This window comes from Zootermopsis nevadensis, unplaced genomic scaffold, assembly GCF_977971745.1.
Source record: "Zootermopsis nevadensis isolate Lab colony 2312 unplaced genomic scaffold, Znev_1.0 Znev_ptg000007l, whole genome shotgun sequence".
Classification (NCBI taxonomy): Eukaryota; Metazoa; Arthropoda; class Insecta; order Blattodea; family Termopsidae; genus Zootermopsis; species Zootermopsis nevadensis.
In genome coordinates this window covers 5,470,958-5,486,045 of record NW_028259139.1, presented here as the reverse complement: position 1 = coordinate 5,486,045, position 15,088 = coordinate 5,470,958, and the positions used below count along the sequence as shown (strand labels likewise).

At 35.4% G+C, this 15,088-nt stretch overlaps 1 protein-coding gene across 6 annotated transcripts in view; it reads left to right on the top strand.

Moving 5' to 3' along the window:
• Nucleotides 1-15,088, top strand: part of uif (sushi, von Willebrand factor type A, EGF and pentraxin domain-containing protein uif) — a 68,834-nt gene that overhangs the window by 45,573 nt on the left and 8,173 nt on the right. For 5 of the 6 annotated variants that reach the window (XM_087344069.1, XM_087344070.1, XM_087344071.1 and 2 more), the window contains exons 31-54: nt 92-309; nt 690-942; nt 1,416-1,550; nt 1,925-2,122; nt 2,290-2,505; nt 3,044-3,187; nt 3,337-3,485; nt 3,726-3,852; nt 3,972-4,172; nt 4,313-4,540; nt 4,902-5,035; nt 5,623-5,816; nt 6,511-6,758; nt 7,754-7,885; nt 7,990-8,155; nt 8,421-8,672; nt 8,799-8,931; nt 9,461-9,631; nt 10,056-10,293; nt 11,024-11,236; nt 11,462-11,617; nt 12,009-12,129; nt 12,828-12,893; nt 13,934-14,124. In XM_087344069.1, the coding sequence (XP_087200195.1) occupies nt 92-309; nt 690-942; nt 1,416-1,550; nt 1,925-2,122; nt 2,290-2,505; nt 3,044-3,187; nt 3,337-3,485; nt 3,726-3,852; nt 3,972-4,172; nt 4,313-4,540; nt 4,902-5,035; nt 5,623-5,816; nt 6,511-6,758; nt 7,754-7,885; nt 7,990-8,155; nt 8,421-8,672; nt 8,799-8,931; nt 9,461-9,631; nt 10,056-10,293; nt 11,024-11,236; nt 11,462-11,617; nt 12,009-12,129; nt 12,828-12,893; nt 13,934-14,124 (4,284 nt within the window). The remainder of the gene's footprint in view (nt 1-91; nt 310-689; nt 943-1,415; nt 1,551-1,924; nt 2,123-2,289; nt 2,506-3,043; nt 3,188-3,336; nt 3,486-3,725; nt 3,853-3,971; nt 4,173-4,312; nt 4,541-4,901; nt 5,036-5,622; nt 5,817-6,510; nt 6,759-7,753; nt 7,886-7,989; nt 8,156-8,420; nt 8,673-8,798; nt 8,932-9,460; nt 9,632-10,055; nt 10,294-11,023; nt 11,237-11,461; nt 11,618-12,008; nt 12,130-12,827; nt 12,894-13,933; nt 14,125-15,088) is intronic. The other variant, XM_087344072.1, reaches the window with a different exon arrangement.

Genomic DNA, 15,088 nt, shown 5'->3' with positions numbered 1-15,088 from the left:
TTATTTTCAAGTTGTAAAAAGGCATTTTTCTTCAACTCAGTAGCTCAAGTGTTCATGAGTGTGATTTTGTTTTTGTTCTGAATGCTTCCAGACACCCAGCAAGCTGACTATCATGTGATGGCGTCTGTGAGGTACCGAGCAAATGGGGCTGTGGCAGTACCTTGCTTAGCACAGTATTCAGATCTTCTGGCTCAGTATTACACAAGCCTCAATAATGTCTTAACACAGCGATGTTCAGCTGTTAATGTTAACATGAGTGTGTCTATTATTGATTCGAAACCAAGACTAATTGAGGAAAATGTTGTTCAGGTAATGTACTATTAACTGTTACAGTTTACACAAAGAGAAAATTTCTAAACAGAAATTGGGTTGGTAAATTTATTTAAGTAATTGCTGAGTTTTTAGATGATGCTCCTGGGAAGAATACTGTCTGTAATTTAAATAAAATTTAATCTTTTAATTAAAAACTGAAGAATATGCGACATTTTTTAACTACTTGTTTTGATAAATTACCACTAATACATGCATTGGAGGTTTTAAAGCATAAAACAACACAGTTATGAGTTTTGTATATAAATATATTTGGTTTCTTGTTCTACTATGAAGTTATCCATGAATTCATGGTCTGTAAGTTTCACATAAAATTAACAAAACTAATTGTTGTGTTCTCTCTGAAATTGTATGTGCAGATGGACTTTGTTTTGGTCATTGTACCTGCTGTGAGACAGCCTCAGTTGTATGATCTGTGTGGCTCCACGTTGAATTTGATATTTGACCTGTCAGTACCGTACGCCAGTGCTGTGATTGAGCCCCTGCTCAATGTATCAGCTATTGGTAACCTTTGTCCACCTATCAGAGCATTGAAATCAAATATTTCACGAGGCTTTGACTGCAACGTAGGAGAAGTTCTGAATATGGACACAAATGATGTGCCACGTTGCCGTGAGTACTACAGTTCATTTTCTGATTTCTTTTGAAACAAAACTTGAACCTAATACTTTATTTTAATTATTTTCTTCTTCTAGCATTGTTTTTCTGTTTTGTATGGGTCGACGGATGAAAATTCTTCATTTTCTTTCACCTTTCATTTTTTATTTAATTATTTTGAGTTAGTAAGGGTTGAGAAAAACACAACAGTCTTTGATTTAAGTTAAAAATGTTTGATTTCCCTTCCTCTACTTCTTCTATGAGCCAATTGTATGTGTTTAATAAATTAAAAACACTTTAATATATAGTTTTTTCATTATTTCTGAGCATTGGGGAGAATATCCTTAGTGCAATGACATTGAAGCAGGGAAGTGAACCTGATGAAGGCCACATTGGTTGTAGTGAACAGAGTGTGTGAAACTTGTTAAATTCAACAAAACACACTGGAATACTAAACTACAGATAATAATTTATTTTGTGTATTGCAGTACATTGTCCAGCTGGAACATATGCGGGGGAGAAACAACAGCAATGCACCCACTGTCCTCGTGGCTTTTATCAAAATAGAGATCGTCAGGGTTCATGTATTCGGTGTCCAATGGGTACATACACTCGTGAGGAAGGTAGGAGTTATTACAAAATAGCAAAAATGCAAGATTCAGCTATTTATCAAGTAACAAGTTGTGTACAAGAATCAGTGTAACAACTTTACGTAGTAGTAAGTACTGCTGATGTGTCATTAAATACATCACTCCTGTTCCATTGTTTTATGGTACACCAGTATTTTGCTGTAAAACAATGTGCATTGTGAGGGAGATAGAACTATTACAGGAGAAAATATTTATGTAAAAATTGTAAAGATATTTATATTGTCACACAAAGATTTTGCTTTCCTATGCTGCAAACATTTATTTCTGTGTTTTTTGTTGTTGTTGTAAAAAATGTTTTGTTGACTGATTGTAACCAATTAATTGCATGATAAATATTCCTATTTTAGGTTCAAAGCGCATAGCAGATTGTGTTCCTGTATGTGGTTATGGAACATACTCTCCAACAGGCTTGGTGCCATGTTTAGAATGTCCACGTAATAGCTACACAGGAGAACCGCCTACTGATGGCTTCAAGGACTGTCAGGCTTGCCCAGCAAGTACTTACACTTATCAGCCTGCGGCTGGCGGAAAGGACAACTGCAGAGGTATGCCGCACTGTTCAGTGTACACAAACTGTAGAAGCAGCTTTTATATTGCTTTATATATAAGATTTATTTATGTTCAGGAAAGGGGATGGATATTTCAATTGATGAAACTTTTAATTTAATTTATGTAAAAAGTCTGTGCTGCACATTCTCAATTTGCATTGCAGCCAAATGTTCTCCAGGCCAGTATTCAGACATGGGTCTGGCCCCGTGTGCTCAGTGCCCACGCAACTTCTTTCAGCCTCAGCCTGGTCAGACAACCTGCTTCGAATGCCCCACTAATATGCGCACTGCTGGGCCTGGGGCAATTGGACGTGAAGAGTGTGAAGCTATTCAGTGTGCAGACAATGCCTGTCAGCATGGAGGACTCTGTGTGCTCATGGGTGGGTATTTTACACTTTTAAAATTTCAATCGCATGTTTTATTTTTTATGTATTAATAAAATTTGGTCGTCTCTGAGTTTTAAATTTGGAAAACAATTAATACAGATGCAAGATTTAAGCTGTAAAGAGTATTGGATGAAGTGGTCAGTGGTATATAATTTTATTTTTCACATTCTTTACAGTTGGTTGGCAAGTTTAATAAAATTAGTTACATTACTTTTCTAAGACTTAACTAACAGTGAAGAAAGGGGAAAATAAAATGTTGTGACAGAGAAATTATGGAGTGTTGTTACCTAATATTTTGGCCAAGAAGTCAGAGAAGGTTCTGCAGAACCAGAGCTGAATCAGAGGGTTTTGACTGGGTCCTCTTGTAGCTGTCCAAAAATACTGGACATACTTAACTAAAATAATATACTCTGCCATTTATTATGCTGTTGGAAGTGAATGTAAGTATTAAAAAAATGCTACTTTCTTAGTGCGTATTAATATGATAAATTTGTTCTTAAAAGCATGTTTATAACTTTTTATACTGTCACAGGTCATGGAATTCAGTGTTTCTGTCCTGCTGGTTTCTCTGGGCGTCGTTGTGAAATTGATATTGATGAATGTTCATCTCAGCCTTGTTACAATGGTGCCAGTTGTGTGGACTTACCCCAGGGATATCGTTGCCATTGTGCTCCTGGTGAGTTGTACTAAAAATTTCACAAGTTTAATGACTGAATAATGTAAATAAAATATGTACTTCTCTTAATTATTAAAAATCTGAACAATGATACATATAATTTATTATATTTATTTGAACTCATACAAGTCCCTTATTAACTCTTGCAGGATACAGTGGAATAAATTGCCAGGTGGAGCAGTCAGATTGTCAAAATGACACTTGTCCACAAAGGGCCATGTGTAAAAATGAACCTGGCATCAACAACTATACTTGTCTCTGTCGTTCGGGATACACGGGATTGGACTGCGATGTCACGGTACATTTGCTTCAATAGCATGCTGAACATTTAGAAATAAGAGTAAAAGAATTAAAAACATATATACACTGACTGTTGTATCCATCTTTAAATGGGTCAGCTTCTGTGCCATTCACAATTAGAAACTACGTAGTCAATTAAGCTAGTCATGCATGGAAATTAATTTTGAAATTTTATTCAGAAGTTTAAGAAATCACTTATGAATGCAGCCAATATGTTATTGTAATATGTATTTGACAGATAAACCCATGCACAGCAAATGGCAACCCATGTGCCAATGGAGCAACGTGTGTAGCATTGCAACAAGGTCGCTTCAAGTGTGAATGCTTGCCTGGATGGGAGGGACAGCATTGTGAGATCAACACAGGTAATAATTTAAAAAAATTCATTATTTTCTTAATAGAGGGAAAGAGATGGCATTGTAAATGTGTGACAGCTTAATGGGGATAATTAGATTCCTTAATATGCAATAATTATTTCTTTTAGATGACTGTTCAGAACGCCCTTGCTTGCTGGGGGCTAACTGCACTGACTTAATAGCAGACTTCAGATGCGCGTGTCCTCCTGGTTTCGCTGGCAAGCGTTGCCACGAGAAGATTGATCTTTGTAGTACGAATCCTTGCAAACATGGAATATGTGTTGATAAACTTTTCAGTCATCAATGCATATGTCATCCTGGTTGGACAGGTAAGGTGATTTATTAAATACAGATAATTTCCCATTTATAAGTAATTACAAAGATAAGCATCAGATAATGATGTCTACCTAAATTTGGTAATGAATATACACTTGTAATGGAATTGATTTATTTTATTATTTATTTACAGGTGCAGCTTGTGATGTAAATATAAATGATTGTGCTAGTGCACCATGTGAGAATGACGGACAGTGCGAGGATGGTATAAATGATTTCCGATGCACTTGCGAACCAGGTTACACAGGAAAGAGATGCCAACACACAGTTGACGATTGTGCCTCTGAGCCTTGTCAAAATGGAGCATCATGTGTGGACAAACTGGATGGTTTTGCCTGTAACTGTAGACCAGGGTTTGTTGGTAAGTAACTGAAACAATGAAATGTCATCATTTAACCTCTTTACTACCAAACATAGTTCTATATGCTTTGCATGAATTCCCAGAGTGTTTTATAAATTATTAGTAACATAAGAATAACTACAACAGAGCTAAAAGTCAGAAAGTGTTTAAAATAAAATATCTTGCATGGTTGTGTCATCTTGTTAACATTTATATGGATTGCAGTAATAGAAAACCAGCCATTAAGCATAATTTAAATTGTATTACAACAGGGCTAGCATTATTTGAGTCATCAGATCAGTTGATTTTCTAGCTGAGAACAAATTTATTCAGTTGGCACAGTCACTGATAATTCTCAATGTGATTATTTTATTCTTTGTAGGTTTGCAGTGTGAAGCAGAGATTGATGAATGTCTCAGTGATCCATGCAATCCTGAGGGAACCAAACAATGCATTGATCTTGACAACAGGTTCTTATGTCACTGCCATGAAGGCTACACTGGAAAGTTCTGTGAGGTGCGAACACTGAATTAAAGATTGACAGTATCACAAATTAATTTACATATAACAAGGAAAACTTATCTCATTAGGCTGATAAATGTTACATGAGATATACGTTGCAGACCCCTATTTCAACATTATATTATCATTTTATGAAAGGAAATGAGATGAGCAGATGCAGTTTATAATGTCTTCATATGGTTCAGCAGACTAACAAAGAATAAGCATTTTCTAGAAGAGAACTATAAACATGTTACAACAATACCATTTCTTTCAGTGTGTCACAGGGTTTTGCTAAGCAAAACCATGCCTCAGAAGTGGGCAGTTTGTTTAAAAATAAGTCTGTGGCAAGTTTAGATCTTCTACAAACATTTTAGACACACATTGTAAATAAAGTTACATTCCTGTGAATGTACATCAATTTTAAATATCATTATGGAACATGCTGGCATATGGCTGCATAGTAATTGAAATTCTTGTGATATTATGTTCTTTAATAATGGTTTGCTATTGGTGTAAAACAATCATAGAGCTTTCAATCAGAAATGTTTTGTGCTCACAAGTAACAACAGAGAACTTACGTTGTGCCAAAACCCTTGTAGGTGAACGTGAATGATTGTGCTTCTGAGCCATGTTTGAACGGAGCAACTTGTAAGGATGAAGTGGGTGGATACCGTTGTGAATGCCTGCCTGGTTGGACTGGTTCCCGCTGTGAATCTGATATTGGTACTTGTCAGAGCAAACCCTGCCAGAATGATGCCAACTGTATTAACTTATTCCAGGATTTCTTTTGTGTGTAAGTACTATGTATGAAACAGTTGTTGCATCTAATTTAACCTTGAATCATTAAATTAATTTAATTTGATGGGGGGAAACATTTCTTTAAAAAACATACAATCGCAAGGATAAGGTTAAAGAACACAAAGTACTTCATTCACAACTTTCAACACCTTTAGCAGATTGAAACAATACTCAGTACCATCTCCTGCAACTTGAATCTAGACATTGAGGTGCTCACATTTCCTAGACATAGACCAACATTTACCAGAATTTATTTGTATAGACAACCAATTTCCCAGGGCAAACACTGTTATATATATATATGAGTAATCAAATTCAGGAACCATTCAAATACAAATGAACACATGCCAGTGGAATATGTCTGTAGAAATTAATGGGGAGTGGTTTCTTTATTATCTTAATCTCTCTCATCTTTCTTTCTTTCCTTCCTTCATCTCTTTTGTACCCTTGTCCCAATTTTTCCTTTAGAAACACTACTTCTAAAAGAAACCTAATGGTAGGAGGACATATAATAGAACATACTGCGATTTATTGTCATTACTGAGAATGTGGGCAGTCATGCATAACACGCACACACAGTCAATCATAAAATGTATCCTGTTTTATGTATTTTGTGGGGTGGCAGATGATTTGGGACATTTTATGTATTATATAAATCTGTCATTGTTCTCATAAAATCTTCTTTCCAGCTGCCCATCTGGCACAGATGGTAAACACTGTGAGACGGCACCTGAACGTTGCATTGGCAACCCATGTATGCATGGAGGACATTGCCAAGACTTCGGTTCAGGTCTTAATTGCTCTTGTCCGGATGATTACACTGGTATTGGTTGCCAGTATGAATATGATGCATGTGCAGCGGGGGCATGCCACAATGGGGCTACTTGTATTGATAATGGTCCTGGTTACACCTGCGTCTGTCCACATGGTTACACTGGTGAGTTACCAATCTGTTTTGTTACTAGATCTTTTATACAGAGTGATTGAAAAGTCATGCAACACATTCTTGATACATGTTCTGTTTGTCATTTAATCGCATTGAAATCCATAAAAAAAATCAATGTTATATGGAGTGTTGGAAATGTCCACCATTTGCAGTGATACAGGCATCCCACCTTATTCTCATGTTTGGTGCAACCTGGTTAAGACTTTTTACAGTGACATTTGTAATGCACACATCAGCATCATCTGTCATGGAACTGGTCTACCAGATGAGATATTATCAGTTTGTTTGGCACAGGAGAATTGGGAAATATATCCCTAAACCATTCTGTAAAGTTAAGTAAGAATGAGATACCACATAGTGTTTCACAATGAACACTTGTTACTTGTGAAAAAGACATCCTTGCACTTCAACTGTTAAAGGACAACTGATGGTGAGAGCATATTACAACCTGTGTGTCACAAAGATGTTGTGTGTTTGCAATGCCCAACTAGAACAAACAATATGCTCTCTGGGCATGGTATATGAACTCACAGGGAAGTAATTTGAAGGAGATACACTGCATAATTTAGTCACTACAAAACTTTGTTTATAAATATATTCTTCTAACACTTAGTATGACCCCACAATCTTCAGCATTTAAGTACTGTGTTTATTATAAAAAGATAAAATAAATTTTACACTCCTTATATCTGAATACTGACATCGTTATTCCTAGAAAGACAGCACTATTTGTATGTATGTGTGTGAGTGTGTTTTTTGTGTATAAGTAACATAAGAGAGTTATATAAAGTGAAGCTTTCGTGGTGACTGAAGTTGAAGAAAGACTCTCGGGTTACAAGCTGCATCAGGTGGCTGAATGGTTTATTCACCATTCAGCAATAAGAGAGTCTTTCATTAACTTCAGTTGCCACAAAAGCTTCACTTTATACATAAATAAGAGAGTTAATTTATTATATAGATATGTACTGAATTAGTTATCCTTGCAGGTAAAAACTGTGATGAGGACATAGTAGATTGCAAAGAGAATTCTTGTCCTCCATCTGCAACATGCATTGACCTCACTGGCAAGTTCTACTGTCAGTGTCCCTTCAATCTCACTGGTGACGACTGCAGGAAAAGTAAGTACTTCTCCCATCAAATTGGAAAGACCTTTTTTATCATTGTTTCCTAGCTTTCTGTAAGATTTCAAAATGTATAATGAGCTGCATTGCTTTTATTTCAGCTATTCAAGTGGATTATGATCTATACTTCAGTGATCCAACAAGAAGCAGTGCCTCACTGGTTGTGCCATTCTTTCTTGGTGCTAAATCTAGTCTTACGATAGCCATGTGGGTCCAGTTCACTCAGAAGGATGAAGGAGGCATCTTCTTTAGCCTATACAGTGTCTCGTATGTATAAAAAATATAGTACACATTTATTCTTTCCTTGTGACCATTTTTTTGAAATCAAATCATAAAACAACAGTTTTTAAGTGAAAAATAAAAATCGGGCAGTATAAAAAAATTTGCAATTTATTTTATGTGGCTGTGAAACTTAGTCTCTTGAAGTTTTGTCTGAGAACACAATACTCAAGAAAACATTTAGTCTAAAGCAAATGTTACCTATAAATACACAGTAGAGTAAGTGCTAATGAGTCAATAATTTGCATTACAGATCTGCATATGTAGCTCATGAGCGTCGTGTCATGGTACAGGCACAGAGCAATGGTATTCAAGTCTCCTTGTTCCCAGACTTACAAGATGTGTTCCTTAGCTTCCGGGAATATGCTACTGTTAATGATGGTCAGTGGCACCATATTGCTATCGTGTGGGATGGTGAGAAGGGCGGTGAGCTGACACTAATAACAGAAGGCCTCATTGCCAGCAAAGTGGAGAGTTATGGTGGTGGAAGAAAGCTCCCTCAGCAGTGAGTACAACACATTATGGACTGTCACTTTCCTGGCTCAGATGGAACCACATTATTCACTGTCAAGTGTTACATGGTTTTTCCAACATACATCAAGTGTTTCTTATGGTTATTTTGATTTTGTAGTGGCTGGGTAACACTTGGAAAACCAAACAGTGACAATCCTAGAGCATACACCCAAGTTGGATTCCAGGGACATTTGACCAAATTACAAATATGGGGAAGGGCACTGGATGTTACAAATGAGATTCAAAAACAGGTAGGCCTACTGTATCTTACAGAATTAAATTGTTTTAATTAATTCATAAGAGGTAAAGTGGAACAAAATTGAGAGTTAAATTAATATGCATATAATAACCTTGTACACAGAGGAAGAAGAAATTGGAACTTGGTAAGTAAAATGACAGTGTATGGACTGGATAGTCAAGGCTCAGTTTGTTACAGGCACAACTTTTCTCTTCCTTGTCCAGAATAGTCCTGAGGTAAACCAGGGTTACTAAAAACACTTTTCCTAAGAGCAAAGTGGCTGGTGTGTGAAGCAGATTACTGGACTACTTCTAGAAATGAGGCTCATGGCATAGTTCTGAGGACAAGAATATCTTTATACCTTTCCCTTATATTTTATTACTCATAAGTTTTATGGTTATAATTTGTTCATCAAGCTCTTACTATAGGTGTGTGTGTTTGGTAGTATTTTGTATTAAACCAAATATCGAGTAAATGAATTGCATATAAATTATTTATATGTTATTACATACATTGTATAATCAGAATTCTGTTTATGTTAGGTCAGAGATTGCCGCACAGAGCCTGTGCTTTATCGTGGACTCACTCTGACTTGGGCTGGATATGATGACACAGTAGGCGGCGTGGAGAGAGTTGTGCCATCGCACTGTGGCCAAAGAGTGTGTCCTGCTGGATACGGTGGGGGTCGTTGTGAACAGCTGCAGATTGACAAGGTGAGGAAGGAACACAGTCAGAAAAGGAAAATGGAAGTCCAGTCTATGCTGGAATAGAATTACATGCTGTAGGTTCTTAAGTATTGTAATTATAACTATGAATTAGGATGTAGCTGGAGAGGTTGGTCTGTACAGCATTGTGTATAACAAGTAAATTATGTTTGGCCAGTCTTTTCTAAACTTTCGTTCATATAGTTGTAACAAGACCTTTATCTCATCTTCCAAATACAATGTTACAAATCAGTGTGGTTGATAATATTGTTTAACAGTGGCTGTCTGAAATCAGGTGATCAGATTCAAGTTTGTATTTACAAATCATGCACTTTCATATGAACAAAATTCTTGATTATTTGCATGTTTGTTCTGGATTCTGGTATAGATACACACACACACACGCATGCTAAGTTACATTATTATCTTGCAGGTGGCACCAGTTGTAGAGTATTGTCCTGGTGATCTCTGGGTTATTGCTAAGAATGGATCAGCAATAGTCCGGTGGGATGAACCAGTTTTCACGGACAATGTGGGAGTTGGCCGAGTAGAGAGAAGAGATAATCACTATCCTGGTCAAACACTCATGTGGGGGACGTATACAGTAGCCTACGTGGCTTACGACAGAGCTGGAAATTCAGAAACATGCTCATTCAAAGTCTATTTGCTTGGTAAGTAGACAACATTATCAAAGATTATTGACAATTTTGAACGTAGTTTCCATGTTTCATAGGCAGGGCCACTTTAACACAATGGCTGGCCCTGGACAAAGAATGATCTTGGGCTCCCTAACCTAACTTTTTTTCAAAGAAAGAGAGACCTTACAAAATAACAGTACAAAATTTGTATATATTTTAAAAAGAAAATAAGATAGGGAAAGATTTAAAAGCAATTTAATTACAAGTCCTGGAGAAAATGGTTTATTTATTGTTGGGGTGTATAACTGCTGATATTACATTTTGACCATACAGTCACTCTTTCTCCCATTTGCTGATTATGCACTTCTGATGTCTTAGAGCACAACATGGAATTATATGGAAACTTAGTACAACACGGGATAAGATGTCCATAAATATATTATTGAGGTACTTGTAAATACTTCTAGAAAGTTTAAGCACATGCTCACACTATGAGGCCCCTGAAGTCAGGGGGTCCAGGGCAATTGTCCATGGATCTGGTTGTAGTTCTCATAAATATGTAGATGTTTACTAGAAATTACTTCACTCAATTTAAATAACATTTTGAAAAGTGTTAAATTTTCTGAAATTTTATACCATCAAATTATTTTTTATACATTTCCAATTATTTGCAATTGAAGTCTATTGTAATATAATTGTGATATAATATACCTAGATTATGAACACTGAATTGTAATATTGTAGAAACTGACTTCATTTCCAGCTGAGTTTTGCCCTGAACTTTCTGATCCAATTGGAGGCACACAAATGTGTAAGGACTGGGGGTCAGGAGGCCAGTTTAAGGTGTGTGAAATTGCTTGCAATGCTGGACTACGATTCTCACAGACAGTACCTAAGTTCTACACATGTGCAGCAGAAGGTTTCTGGCGCCCAACAAGTAATCCAAGTCTACCTTTGGTTTATCCTGCTTGTACTGGTATGTATGATAGTTTCATAAACCACATTTAAAAATAATGTATCATTCTCCTTTGTTTAATATTTTTTTTATTTCTGGCAAGAAATATTCAACAAACCAATCACTGAAGATGGTCCTAGTTATCTGTGCAATCTGCTATTATATAGTCTACTATTAATCTTTTAAGGGTTTGCCTTTTTAAGAAAGATACATTTAACTCACTTCCACTGTATTATAAAATTACAGCATCTAAGTCAGCACAGAGAGTATTCAAGATCAACATGTTATTCCCCACTTCTGTGCTCTGTAATAGTGCTGGTCAAGGTGTTTTGCGGCAGAAGGTGCGCAATGCAGTTAATGCTCTCAACCGTGACTGGAACTTCTGCTCATACTCCATTGAAGGTTTGTTTTAGTCTTATAATCTATAAAGTTTTAGAAATGAAAACAGTTGAGATTTTGGGTTATCACAGTGGTGAGTATGAAGATGAATGTCTTCCAGGATGTAATAATGCTCTGTAGCCTGGTAGAAGTTTACTGATATTTCGAGGTGTTTGCTTCCCCTATCATCAGGATAGTCACCCTCATGATGGAGGCAGGAGTTTATTGTAACATTTCCATTTTAATACTGTTCAACCTTACAGGTACTTTCAGTTATTGTTCTCTTAGTGGCTGTCTTCTGTAATAACCTTCTATAATAATATATACTTTTGTCTCCTTGAAATTAAATATTTGATTGAAACTCATATATTGTATTAGATACATTAATATTCTCATGAGAATTTTAATTCCTCAGGTACTCGAGAGTGCAAAGATCTGAACATTGATGTCAAATGTGACCATCGTTCTCGGTCTACAAGGCAGACAGACGAACCAGAAGAAACATATGTCTTAAATGCCAGCTTCCCTGCAGACAAGTAAGGGGCAGTTAATGACCATACCTCTCAGTAATGCTTGCACTGTAGTTGTTGGAACTTAAAATCACTTTTATGACTTCTTTAAATTGAATATAATTGTTGAAACAAATTATTTTGGGCTCTTGTATAGAAGGAAAATATTTATTTAATCTAAGTTTAACTGATATTGTTGGGTTTTGGTAGGAGTAGAAGTAAGATACTGAGATCATCTTCTGTAAAGGCCTGCACTGACTTGCAAATTATACAAGAGCATGTTATTTGTCTCGTACGTTGAAGAATTATACCTCGTGTCTAGTCATCGGCTAAGATCTATCTGCATGCAGAGTGATTATTTTATGCTGCATCTCTGATTTATGAAGTGTTCACATAACAAGAAAATAGCTAAAGACTTCCATTCTGCAGATATAAAGAAATCAGAATTACCCTATGTTAATTGAATGACATACTGTAAAGTTACTTGGTACAAATTTCTGCTTGTTTATGTAGATATTCTTTGCTTGATTTAGATTTTCGTTCTTACTTGTAATGTAGGTTCATGAACAGAAATACTGATAGAAGCCTGCAACAGTGTAGTATCATGCTCTGCTATTAGATTGCACATAGTGTATGCGCCTTTTGTGTTTTCAAAAAATGATGTAGTTTGTGCAATAATTATTTTAAATGGCACTGCATGTGATGCTATTCTTGACTTTCTCTAGGCTGCATAGACAATCTCGCCAGGCCAGCGACACTTACAGTGTGGAAATCTCCTTCCCAGCTATCAAGTAAGCTCATTCTATTTAATATGTCTTTTTTGTTGGAGGGAAGGGGGGTGTAGACGGCTGGCATGAAGACAAAAGAACATTGCACTGTGTAGTCTAGTAGAGTAACCTTGCCTATTGATGAAGTTGCTTGATTCTTTTGACTGACTTAAATATAAACTTGGTATCTATTTCAATAATTGCTTGCCGTATAGCACAACCTTATACGAAAACTTATTGATCTTGGAGCTTGTTTTCAGCGTAGCAAGTATGTAATTTGATATAAGTGAGACCAGTTTCTTGTAAAAATTGATATTTAATCTTTATTTTGTTTCAAACATTATTTGAATTTGTATCCAAATATGATAAGACAGGAAAATAAACCTGTCTAAGACTGTGTTTCTTTAAATATCACTTCCTGTAACAAGAAGAATGACTTCACTTCACTTGACTGAAATATGAAATTAAATTTTACCCTATTCAATTGTCCAATTGAAGAAATTTATTTCAAATTAAAGCATGCTATTGTGTGTATTTAATAATAATATATGTTCCAATACTTTTTTATTTCCACCCATATAACAGTTATCAAACATTTTCTTATATTTAAACTTGCTGAAACTCCTCTTCTATCCCAGGTAAGATGCACTGTATTTTCATTGTGGTTAACATTTACTTCCAGCAGGTGATTTCAGTGTTCTGTAACAGTGGCACCAAAAACCAAGAAATTATGTCACATCTTTAAAAATATATGCATTCCACAATAATATGTATCTTTGAAACTGACTGCCTTCTTGGATATTGAACCACGCAGGCTGGTAGAGATTTATCGATGATGAATCATCTAGATAATGAGGACAGCAAACTCTTCTGAAATGTCTGCAAACTTCCACCAGACTTCATGGAGCAATAACCCAGAGGGCACTCATCTTTGTATTCACTGCCATGAGAACCTGAAAACTCACCTTGTGTATGTTTTATTAATTTCAGCAAGACAATTTCAAACAGCTTCCTTTCATAAAATAATATTAGAACTGATTTCATTTATATATGTTCTCTTCTAGTGACCCAGTTATTAATTCTAATTCCAATGAGCGATCCAGCGTGAAACGTCTTCTTGAAAAACTGATTCTAGAAGAGGATCAATTTGATGTTCATGACATTTTGCCCAATACCATGCCTGATCCTGCATCACTTCAACTGAAATCAGATTATGCTTGTCCTGTGGGACAAGTAGTAATGGCTCCTGATTGTGGTAAATTGACTTTACACTTCTGGAACTTTGTATAAGCACCCATATTTTATTGCACAAAATATTGTTAATTCAATCTTAATACACAAATAAGTTACAATATTTGAAACAGGTATTTGTTCATACCACTACATAGAAATAATAGTTATTTTGTGTTAGGAATTTATATTTTTATTGTAAACAAAAACATGTACTAACACTATAAACCTGCAGACAAAAGATAAAATGTTAATGATACTGTCATATTTTATGGGAATACTTCACAACTCAAAATGTGGCGTGTTCACAAATTTTGTTCTGTGATATTCTGTTACAAAGAAAAGTGTTTAAAAGTAATTTAAAAAAAAATTTCATTTATAAAGCATACAGAGTCATAGTTTGAATGTTGTAACATGTATCTTACCTTTCAAATAGTAGTTAAATAGCACAAAACATTTTGATTTAAGGAAAGAATATCAGATACTGGGAAGACATAAAATGAATAAGATGTAAAAAAAATACTGTTCAAGTAGACCACTGACTTCATTTCCATTAGTCTTCATAAATTTTTTCATGATCATTGCAAATTGTATTCTGTTAATTTGAAATTATCAGCATGTAAATACATAGATGAGTCTTTTCCCCCTTTAATATCTTGTAAATTCTGTCATTAGTCTAAAAAATGGTACATTTAAGGAGTTAAAAGTTGTTACAGGATTTGAACCTGTAGACAACCAGAAGTTCATTTACATTGTTTAGTACACAATACATGTGCCAATAAAGGCCTGAATTTAATTTAGAATTCTGACAATTGACCAAGTATCTAGATGTAATAAATATATGTGGTAAGTATGCAACCATATACAGTTTAATAACTAATGATTTATCTCTGCATCGATGACGTGAATACAGGTTTGTAGTATTTGGTAGTCAGTAATATTCATAGTGTAGTAATTTTCCTCAAAATAAAATATGTATTATTGCTCCA